General features: G+C 41.0%; 1 protein-coding gene across 1 annotated transcript in view; it reads right to left on the bottom strand.

Annotated features, from left to right (window-relative positions):
• The window catches only part of lrrk1 (leucine-rich repeat kinase 1), a 78,018-nt gene extending 65,858 nt beyond the window's left edge, over positions 1-12,160 (bottom strand). Inside the window, exons 1-3 of the mRNA XM_063470517.1 lie at positions 12,046-12,160; positions 10,283-10,382; positions 5,076-5,266 (exon numbers count right to left, since the gene is read on the bottom strand). Coding sequence (XP_063326587.1) covers positions 5,076-5,266; positions 10,283-10,352 — 261 coding nt within the window. The 5' untranslated portion in view covers positions 10,353-10,382; positions 12,046-12,160. The remainder of the gene's footprint in view (positions 1-5,075; positions 5,267-10,282; positions 10,383-12,045) is intronic.
• Between the last annotated feature and the right edge of the window lie 60 nt (positions 12,161-12,220).

Here is a 12,220-nt window from a genome sequence, read left to right as displayed (position 1 = left end):
TCAGCGGGTGGGTCCACAACCTTGGAACAAAACGTCTCCGTGATGGATACAGTTTGGTGTTTGCAAGGGTGAGTGTTTGTTCTTATATTGCTTTATCTTAAACACGCTAACAGTTAGCGGTAGCGGCTTTAACGTCAACAAACATGCCACATCCTTAGGACTTCGTTAGAGTGACAGTTGTTTGTTTCAAGGTAAACCATTCCCAGAGGTCAAACGAGACACCTCTGAAGACTTGGGTAATTGCAAAGGAGGATGGAGAAGTGGATTTACTCTGTGATTAAAAAATCACAAACATGTAATATGTAACTTGGACCATAATCATTACAGATAATGGCATCTTTTTCTCTTTGACATGATTCTTGTTTGTTTTACATCTCAGCACAATATCTTACCTGGATAAGTGAATGTCTCATTCACACTGAAGTCTTCTGGTTGTGGATTCTCAGCTGGAAGCTGCAGTTCGGGGTTCTCCACTGTCACTAGGCTCAAATCCGGGCTCTCAGCCGTCTGTTGCATATCCAAAATCGCCTCTGAACATCGATGCTGTTCTGCCTTAAGCTTCATTCTTTTCTCTCGTTTGAGAACTGATTCCGATCTGGGTTTTCGTTCGTAGCCGAGATTGACCGTCGGAGCCCAGTCCTCCGACTCTTCGTCATCCAAAGCACTTGGGCAGCCTATAGTCCCAATCAAGTCAATATTAGACTACTAACTTAAAAGCACTAAGTAAACGAGAATTTAACGACAACCTAATGCTAATAAGTTCGTTTGCAAACATAACATTACCTCTGACGAAGTGGTCGCTGCAGACACGGGCATTGGCAGACTCTGCTCCTCCCGACTGTAAACGTAAATTTAAAATCCATTTTTTCCTACGTTTTTCGGTTAGAATTTTCCATTTTTCTCCTCTTCGTTGGGCTATTTTTGGTACCCTAAAATACCGTTTATCGGTTTCTCTGGTCGACCTACTGGAGCATCCGTAAACACAACAGGACATAGGCATTTTGCGTACTGTCTGTCTGTGATTTTGCGCTTATCTTTTTCACTTCCGACCGCCAGTCAAATTTCGCGCTTTACGTCGACGTCACGTCTACGTCAAATGAAACCTAGCTATTGGATGTATATGGGTTTGGCTTGTTGCCAGGAGAACAATAAAGGGTGGGCTGATATCATATTAAACCTTATGCAAGGAATGAGAATGGGATGTCACTCAAGTTCATGTGTGTGAAAGCAGATGAGCATACACTTCTGATAATATAGTGCATGTTTGGAAAGTTAAGTGGGGTTTCTCTCACCCCAACTGGTTGAGGCAGATGGCCCCGCCCCTCTCTGAGCCTGGTTCTGCCGGAGGTTTCTTCCTGTTAAAAGGGAGTTTTTCCTTCCCACTGTTGCCAAAGTGCTTGCTCATGGGGGGGTCATATGATTGTTGGGTTTTTTCTCTGAATGTATTATTGTAGGTTCTACCTTACAATATAAAGCGCCTTGAGGAGACTGTTGTTGTGATTTGGCGCTATATAAATATAATTGAACTGAATTGAAAGTCCTTAATGTAAGAATTAGCAAATCCTCAAAATGCATCCAGCTGAAAGATGGCAAGTGGAAAAATTCCATGAAAAACATTAGACAGGCTTGGATAAAGAATAGAAAAGCTGAGGTACTTAGTCCTAAAGAACATATCCAACTAATGGAACCAAGCTCAGCATTCTGTACTCAATGAGCTTCATATTTAAATTCAATAAGACTCATTCACATGCCTCACAGGTGGAGCATAGTCAACTAGAATCAGACAGGGGGTCTCAATCAGACACAAACAAGCACATTAAAACTTAACAAATGTTTTAAAAACACATAAATTGATATCAATTGGGGTTTTGTTTACTCAAACATAATATTTCTGTATAGCAGATGGTGAGAGATAGTAGGATAGCACATAGATTTTTGTGAAACTGATGTTTATTCATTTGCAGTTATATTATAATACCCCCCAGTGGGCTTGTTACTGGGTGTAATGAGTAACCTGTGCATAATAGCTTAACTTTTAGGTGTGTTGTGTCATTATCTTATGCCGAGTCATTCCTTTAATTTTATTATGATTACACGTTAGTTGCTTAGATTGTGTTGGATTCACCTTCGTCTTAGCGACACTGTGACACCATTTTACACACCAGGAGTAAAACAGGTTGCTGCCTTGATGAAGATCATCCTCTTAGTAAATAGACCAGATATCATTTTGAAACCCCTATATAAATTGATGTATATCCACATCCATTCACACCTATAAATAGATTTTTGGTTTTTCAAGCTTGGCAACTGTGCCACAAAATAACGTTTTTATTTTTTCCGCCTCCAGATACCCTGCTATACATGCACAGAGTTTCACAACATTACCATGTCATAATGTTATAATAAAATAATAATGTGAAACCTCTCTCCAGTTATGAATCTCTGTCTTAGTGCAATGGCTAATATATTTCCTGTTTCACCTGTTCCTGTCGTTGCTGGAACAGAGAACAACAACCACCACTGTTAGCATTCTCTGACTGACATGTCTCGTTATTTGTCACTTGTAGTATAGGTGAGAGATATAATTATAATTATAATGAGTTTTGCAGATATTCAGTTATAACTACCATAGACGCCAAATGAAACTGGAAACTGTTACATTTGCTCTGACAGAATGTGTCTGGCCCTCCCCCACATATTTCCAAACTTCTTTGCCCTAGCCATGCACTCCACCTTTGTAAACATATGCGAAAAAGTGGGTCCCTGTAGAGAGTTCAGTGAATTTAAGGGTGGTATTGTTATAGGATGCTACTGCTGCACCTAGTCAGTTCATGAAATTTCTCCTAGATATCTCCCAGATAGTCCACAATCAATTGTAAGGGGTATTACTGCAAAGTAGAAGTGTGCAGGTACCACAGCAACTAAGCCACGAACTGGCAACCAACAAAGTTGTAGAGTGGGATTAACCAGCACCGAGGCTTATAATGGATAAAAATCATTAGCGCTCAGCTGACTCGATGACTACAGAGTTACAAACACGAACATCAGTACAAAAACTCTAAGGAAGCTTCATGGCATGCATTTCCAAGTAGAAGCAGCTTCTATAGAAGAGCAGGTGGCCTTGTACGTCTGTCCATATAGTGCATTTCATTCATTACCTAAACCAACTCAAAATTATTGCTGTCGCCAGTCACAATGAAAGTAATATCCCCAAGAAATAGGGAAAAAAATCCATTAAAGACCAAACACAAGACTTCAAAAATTCATCTGGAAATTTCATTACAATATACCTGTAAAGGTTCTCAGTCATCCAGGTCATGGTAATCCAAGAAGCTTGGGAAAAAAAAGTGACTGGACTTCTATACATTTCTTGAAGAGGTTTCACTTCGCTTAAAAAATTAAAGAAAGTCAGTCGCTTTTCTTTCCAAGCTCCTTAGATTACAATATAGTCATTACAGCTCAAGACACACCACTATACACATAGAGCCTTGGGGGCAGGTGTGTTACCCAGAGGTATGTGGGTGTGGCAAATGAAGTAGCCCATGCACACCTTAACTGCTATCTGCCCCTTAGACATGAAGAGTCATTAGACATTAAGAGGTGTGGACCTCCTGACCAGCAGTCAGTTGCTCATGTCACATCTGTCTCCCTTTCAACAGCTAGTTTTCATACAGTCATCAGAATTAGAATCAGAAACACTTTTATACGTTTGTACACAAGGAATTTGCCATGCTGTCGTGGTGTAAAAAGCAAAAAAAAACCCCTGTGGTACAGAAATAGGATATATGGCATTTACCGTATATAGTCCAAAATATAGGTAGGGCATAATGTTCAAAGTGCTTTTACTGAATTCAGTGTGCAAAATGTTGGTAGCCTGAGTAAATAAGTGTGTTACTGTAACACTTTAATGGAGCAGTGATCAGGGTGCATTGTTAAGTAGTCCCACAGCCTGGGGAAAGAAACTACTGTTATGCTGTGAGGTGTTGCTTCTGATGGGCAGCTTTCCACCAGAGGGGAGTGTCACAAACAGCTTATGACCAGGGTGTGAGGGGTCGGCAGCAATCATCCTTGCACTTCTTAGTGTGTTGGTGGTGTACAGGTCTTGTAGGCAAGGCAGGTTGCACCCAATCACCTTCTCAGCAGAGCAGATGACATGCTACCGTCTGCCTTTGTCCTTGGTAGAGGCAACAGCATGCCAGATGGTGACAGAGGAGGTGAGGATAGATTCACTGATGGAAAGGTAAAACTGCACCATCAATGACAATTTTTGTTTATTTTTGTCAGCTGGTGCAGGAAGTACATTCTCTGCTTTGCCTTTTTGAGGGAGCTGAAGTTTAGCTCCCACTTAAGGTCCTGGGATATGATAGGTCCCAGGAAGTAGGAGGACTTCCTGGGCTTGTAGTTGTTTTACTGCCTGGGCCATTTCCAGAGAGAAACAGAGTCACGAGCTGAAAACTGCTGTTGTAGCATTTTTGAATACAGCTATTTAGCTTTATAGGGACTGAATAACTATGGCCTTGGATATGGATTGTAGGAAAGTGTCTCAACACTTAACGCTCCACTGTGTAATGGACGCCACCACCTAATGAAGGCAACTGAACCACATCCACAAAAGGCAGAGAAGCGATCCTGAGGCCACCAAAGTGGAAGCCATTGTATGCATGTAATTCATTTGTGTGAATGTCTTTAATATACTGCTTAGAGATGGTGGTGACCAGTGACTGCAGAAAACAATCATTGGTGGTGACGCTCAAAGTGGAATGGCTAAATTTTTATCAGTTCCTATCCCTAATGTGTATATACAAATACTTGTATAATGTCAGCTGATATACAAAAGTTGAATTTTTTTACTCCATAAAGAATTTTCAGTACTAAAATCAGTACTTTACAATAACAGTCAATTTTAATTTATAATTGTATTCATAAATTTTATTTATTTATTATAAATTATATATAGATTTATTTGTAATTTAGGCACATACTTACCAGCGTATCACTGTAACACTACATCCAAATTTGCATAAGAGATTTTATATTTATGGTTATAGCCTAACCAGCAGTGTATTGATACTTACCCCATCAATGCGGGGTGTCCCAGCACTGCACACCACACAGCATGCTTGTTGAATCAGCTCCCTGGCAACGTCCTCCTCTCCATCTTCATATGCTGCCTGGATGTTTTTAAAAGTGGGGTGAGTAAACAGTGTAGAACTGGGCCCAGTATCCTCCACCAATGACACCTTTGCTCCCATATCCTCCCCAGGGCCTGTCAGGAAAGAGGACAGTCAAAAAATGAAAAGAGAAAAAAATAAAGTGCATTGGTAACTAGGAACTGGATTTTACAGCGACCTGTGGCAGGATGAACACTGTATTACTGTCACCCTGTTATTAGCATGCACCCAGAACTGGGTCATCTTATTTAAAGAATACGCTCATGGTATGAGCTAAAGCACAACTCACTGGATTAATGCAGTCTGAAAAGATTGTCTCTGATGGCAGATGTTAAGAAGCACTTTTTACTGTACTTCTATAAATCATTAAAAAAACATTACTATTTAAAAATGGGGGAAAAAACGCAAACACTAATATTCTTGTATCAATGTCAATATTCAAGATTCAACTTGGGTTTTTATTATTTAAAGGAAAAAAGAATGCATGCTGTTAATTAAGGAGTTCCACAGGGTTCCGTACTAGGACCGATTCTGTTTACATTATACATATTTCCCTTAGGCAGTATCATTAGAAGGCAGAACATATATTTTCACTGCTATGGAAATGCCTGTGTAGGTTCTCAGTCATCCAGGTCATGGTAACCTAAGGAGCTTGGGAAGAAAAGCAACTAGACTTGTTCTTTAAGTTTCTTGAAGACATTGAAAAGCTTCTTCTGTTTTAAGACCAAATGGTGGACAGTCCGAGGTGTTTCCAGGCACCTTAACATCCACTCACATCTTGCGTCAGTTGATCTCAATGGGTCACATGATAGGGTGAGGCAAAGCCGCACAATTGTTTCACCTGAAACTTCTGCTAATAATGACCCACATGCTTTTCACACCTTATAAGACATAATTTTCTGCTTCTAAATTCAGAAAAAAAACTGAGGTTATTGTACTCGACCTAAAAAAAACCTTACAATTATGGTATCTAACCAGATACTTACTCTGGGTGGCATAAACTTGGCCTCCACTAACACTGTCAGGAATCTTGTCTTGTCAGAAACCCAAATGGTGGACAGCGAACGGTGGTATAAGAAGACCCCAGGCCTCATACCGCCTGCTCATATGTGGCGCATGCTGTTCTAAAGTGCATTTAAAACAGGGGAGGGGCGTGGTGACAACAACCCTCTGCCAGATAGCAGCTCCCGAGAACCCTCAAGGTCTACATGTATTTAAAAGTGAGAGGTGGGCACCGGCACCAGAGGTGAGGCTGAATAAACAGACCGCCCTCTGGACACTGTATGTTGTGCCATGTGTTTATGAAGTGGCTGTTTGGTCTGAGTATTCCTCGCTGCACTGTACAGCATACACTATGTTGTTAAGTTTGTTTTTGGGAGTTTTTGTCTTTCGGATGAACTCATTTTTATCTCAGTGTGTGGCTGAGTCTTAAGTACACTGGGATGTTGTGCTTGGAAAAGACTCATGAGTTTCTCTAACAAACCTGGTACATAAGGGATGACAATATTGTTCTGTTTGTCTTAATGTAGCCAAAAACTGGAAATGAAAACAAAACTTAAAAGTGAAAAAGAGAATTTTATTTATAACTTTAATGAGCCCGTAGCATTTCACAGTTCTCTACTTGACGACATTTGGGCCAAAAAAATTAAGCTTGTATAGAAGTGCCAAAATCCACAGTTCAAGGTATAGCCACCTGAGGCTGGATCCAAAAACAAGTCAGATTCCCATGTTAAAATGCCCACCTAACAGCAATTAAAAGTTATGATTACAGTTTCTAAGCTGTAAAAAAGAGAAAAGAAAAAAAAAACCCCAAAAAAACTGGCAACCATCAGAGCTGCCCCCTATTAGATCTCAAAGTCCCATGTTGCTGTGTTATCAGATTATTGAATTCACAAGATTTTCAGAAAACTTGACCTCTGACCATGAGGTCGAGGTCAATTAGATTCGAGCTCATCCAAGATTTTTTAAATTAGATTCACCTATGGTGTCAATTTAATAGGTTTCCTCGTACTCTGGTTATCGCATTCACAAACTTAGACATCTATACCACCCGCTTGCGCCGTGACTTGATGACAATACCCCATCTGCATCTACAGCTGAGGGGAAAAAAATTTATAGTCAAAAAGCCGTTTTGGACTATAGCTTCCATAATCAAGACAAGTTCCCAGAACACAAGAGCCCAAGGAGGATCACTGCAGAGGCAATCGCACCACCCACCAAGAGAAGAGCTGAGGAGAGCCCCAGGAGGGGGTCACCCAGGCCCCAGGCCCCACCAAACAGCTGCTGGGAGTGAGCCAATAAACAGCCGGTCACCCAGCCCCAGACACTGAGAACCACCAATGCACCAGTGGGCGGGGGAATCAGCCAAGGAGTGTTAAGGGGGGTGGAGTCTAAGACCCGGCCTATCACATAAACATAGACAAACAGGCACACACAGACACAAACATGCATTCCCACCCTCATACACATATACAAATACTCACACATTCACCCAACAAACAGAAATGAACACTGAACAAACACTCACACTCCCCAAACATACTCTATACCCCCCGGTCCAGGGACACACACACCCAGAGGGGGAATCTGCCTCCAGAACCAGGAGATGTTTCTCTTTACTCTGGGGTGGAGACAAGCAGACCACCCAGTCCCACAGCAGCAGGGAGGCCCACTAGCCCAGACCCCAAACAGACAGCCAGCACCTCCTCACGGACCATTGCCCCAAATGGTGGACAGCGAACGGTGGTATAAGAAGACCCCAGGCCTCATACCGCCTGCTCATATGTGGCGCATGCTGTTCTAAAGTGCATTTAAAACAAGGGAGGGGCGTGGTGACAACAACCCTCTGCCAGATAGCAGCTCCCGAGAACCCTCAAGGTCTACATGTATTTAAAAGTGAGAGGTGGGCACCGGCACCAGAGGTGAGGCTGAATAAACAGACCGCCCTCTGGACACTGTTCGGTGTGCCCACCCCCAAGGCCCTACATGTATGTGTCATGAGAGTGTAAGTAATGTGTATGTCTAAGTTAAGGAGTAAAATTGAGGCACGGGTTGCCAGGAGGGGACAGAGGAGGAATGCCTCCCCTGCACCTTAGTACACACTCAAGGCCCTGCATCTGTGGTGGTGTGATGGAGCGGGAGAATGTACGCAAGTGGGTTAATGTTTAAACAATTCATCCATTTTTTTTCAATAAGATTTGATGATGGGGTGGGCGGACTTTGACTAACAGCTAATACCTGGTTGATGATTCAGTACTTGACCCACCATATACATTAACATCTGGCTCAAACAAAAAACAACAGATGCATTTTAAAGCTGTATTGAATTTAGTTGACTTTTTGCAGGAGGATGACACTGCTTGAGAGAGGTGTGTCATTTTAGATATTCCTAATGCAGCCTGACAGCAAGCTGCTTAGCTGTAGCCTTAGCCTAACCATAGCTCTGTAACACTAAAAGAACGTGATTTTTAGTGCAACTGGGAAACTGGGCTGTAATGAAGGTGTGATGTACTTCACTAAAAACGCTACTATATAAGATAGAACAATTTAGAGCCATTGCCAAAATTCTGGAAATTAGCCACCTCAACAGCAGTGTTACTCTACAAAAGTAAATTATTACACATTTTTTCTGACTTTTCTTCATGCATTCTATTACTCAATTACTCGCTGGAGAAAGTAATTTGTTACACCACTCTCTTGTTACTCTGTAAAATGAACTAAAACGCATTGTCACATATATACCAGCCTATAAAACAAACCTTTTGCACACGTCAACACAAATCTCTATGCTAGTAAGGACAGATAAGCAATCTTTCTTTCAGTTTTTTTTTGTTTTTGTTTTTTGTTTTTTTATACACACATGAACACAAAACCTACAAAACACAAAGCAAGCATGCTTTAAAGCGATCGCCACAGTGATTCTACTTTAGGACCATGAACAAGTAGAAATAGAGGCTTCAACTCTGGCTGCTCCTCTGGCTGCTCCTCACTGCTTTTGTTACCTGTTGAAGATCAGGCTCTGGCTGCTGGGTTCGACACGCACTCAGCTTTTAAATCACTCTGGGTTCATAATGCACTTGGTTCTATCTTGGATGCAGTTTCCACTTTACCATTGCACTATTGTTCTTTTGTGATTTAAATATAAAAGTAATGTCCATATCTCCACTCATCAAAAGCTCTAACACTGTAGAGCTCCACCATTTCTCTCCTCTCATACACAAACTGAAATCAGTTGATTGGAGCAAAAGTGGAAGAAGCATCTTCTTATGTGATGCTACGTTATTGTGAATTATTATTTGCTAGACTTTTTTGCTTTTATAGCATGAATGTTTTATTTTTTGTGAGTAGGAGTAGCCCACTACTGTGATCAATGAACTTCCTCAGGGATTAATAAAGTTTGTTTAATCATTTTTTTCCTGTGTGCCCGGCACACATATAGCTGAAGAAGCTTTGTAACTGTAATGTACAGGACTGTTACATTATTGGGTGACATTCCTTTGTGATAAGGAAAACTTGCCCAGATTGATGGGTTCCTAACTTATATATTATTATGCAAGTTTATAAAGTTTAAACAAAATGTCTTTTTTTTCCTTCCTTTTTTTTTTTTTTACACTGAATTAATTTGAATGTCTGTAGTATTATAGGCAGGAAGTCAAAAGATACAAACACATTAGGTTCCTCGTTACAGTGGGAAAAATAGAGTAATAAAACTGACTACAAACCAGTTTACAATGTTCCACTATACTTTTCTCCTACCTAATCCCACGTGTTCTATTATCATTTGCCACACACTGCATAGTGAAACATACTGTATTTGGCAGGAAGAAAATCTAGAAGATGCTTACATGTGTTAAGCGAGATGTCAGTGTGCACAGTTTACTTCACATATAAATGGCAAAAAATAACACTTTTGAAACCATCATAGTTTCAGTTCTTCTTTTTCTAAAAGAAAGAAGCGCTGCTGCCACTTCACACATAGCTACATTTCAGTTTGCAGTAACGTTCTTTCTCAACCTGCCTCATGAGGCCACGACTGCATCAAGAACACCAAGCAAACCAGCCATGTGCATAACAGAATTTAGAGAACATAAGATGCTGGGAAGGTTACTTACTGCTTTTTTGCTCCATGTTGCTGGGAATGTCTCCAGAGTCCCGGTGAAGACCAACAGACCAGTAGGACATTCTTCTTGGAGCTACTAGTTAAGTTAACCACTGTTAAAGGAAAGAGGAGGCCTAAATATATCTGTCAGCCTGCACACAGACAATGTTGCTGTGATGTAGAACAAACACATACTCTTTGAATTAATTTAAAAAAAAAGTCATTCTACCGGTTGATTAGGCATAATTAGCTTTGCAGCCCAAATAATATTATTAAGAAAACAAAACAACAACTAGGTGTGCTAAAAGATCAAAATCAAAGAACAGACTTTCAGGTTGAATTCAAAGTATTTAACAAAGGCATTGCATGAAATGTTTAGTATTTAGAGAAATTGTGAAGCGCAGTCCACAATTTAACAAAAATCTTATTGGACAAACTACCATATAACAGAATACATAAAATCACTAAATATATGGATTGTTTTTAATACTTGAAAATCCTTAGTCCTCATGACTACCTAAAGTATAAACTCCCTTGATTTGCTCTGCCAGGCTTATACTACAGTTATCTTCTGCTGTTGCTTGCTTGCGGTTCTCTCTGCCTTCAGTTCTGTCGGCAGAACTGAAGGCACGCCTGAAAAGCACGCCTCTATCGTGTTGACATTAGATGACTAACTGATTAAAATCCTTTTTTTTTTTTTTTTACCTTGAGAAACTCTTAGGTTGCTTCTGCTGTTTGTTTTGGTGTCATCCATTTGCACATTGTAGCGTTGCCCTATCCATTTTACATGATATGGCTAAATATGAGCAAGAAGTATGGTGCTGTAGGATTATCCTACTACTCCTACCAGGACTCACATCATCAATAACCACTTGTGTTTGATGGGGGCACAGAGGTAGAGAGGGTGCCAAGCTGCTGTGTCTGTGTTTCAATTCTGATCCCCAAGGATCCCCAGAAGGGACCGGTTCCATCTAACTAACAGCCAATAACCTGCCTCAGGACCACATGTAATGTCCTATCAGGCATCATAGCGAAGAGACTACTAGGAAAGCGACAAACACCAAATACCTGCGGAGGGTCAGGCAATGTCCCGAGAAGTCGGATGATTGGGAAGGACAAGATCTGGGCAATCTATGCCTACACCCTACCTACTGTTAGTCAGATACCCTGGTGGCCATAGGAAGCACTGACAAGGAATCTCCTTACAGAGTTTCACCCCAAGTCCAGCACCTTGAGACTGTACAGTAAACGTAAAGGAGGAGACCGAGGACTAGTGGGAGTCATAACCACTATCTAGCATGAAATACCAAACATCCATGTGCGCATCAGGAAGATGGCCTATAACTGTGCTTAGTAAATACCGCAGGCAACAGAAAGCTGGAAGGACAGGCCCCTGCATGTGTTCCATGCTGCATTTTCTAGCTTTAGTCTGGAGTGCCAACATGAGGTATAACGACTGTGAATGTAGCCGCCGACAGTCCAAATGTCTGTGCATGTCTCTGCTGTGTGGTACGCTGCGCAGCAATTTTTATACTCCTAGCCAACTTCTGAATAATAACAACAATAATAATAATAACAACAATAATAATGACTGCTGGAAAACAAGGTGCTTTCATTTGTGGGACATGTCACAGAAAATGGGGCAGAGTTTTTTTTTTTTTTAAATAGTAACTCCGTCAAAAAAGAGTTAATCAGAAAAATCACGACAATTGAGTTACTGGTTACTGCTTACCACGAGACACAAAACATCTTAGCACAGCATTAATATCCACTTACCGCATGCCTGAAAGGTCCAGTGAGAGACAGAGAGGGTTTAGCAGCTTTACTGTATATACCAGCCGCGGATTACCTCACAACAATCTTTTACTGGACTTCCTGATTCCACGATTAAAACTTTCCACTCCGGACGAATTTTGAGCAGTCGGGTTGTTTAACACAGAGATTTCCGGTA

The sequence above is a fragment of the Pelmatolapia mariae genome, linkage group LG1 (genome assembly GCF_036321145.2).
Source record: "Pelmatolapia mariae isolate MD_Pm_ZW linkage group LG1, Pm_UMD_F_2, whole genome shotgun sequence".
Lineage (NCBI taxonomy): Eukaryota > Metazoa > Chordata > Actinopteri > Cichliformes > Cichlidae > Pelmatolapia > Pelmatolapia mariae.
Note: the sequence above shows the minus strand (reverse complement) of the source record. Positions and strands in the feature narration are given on the sequence as shown.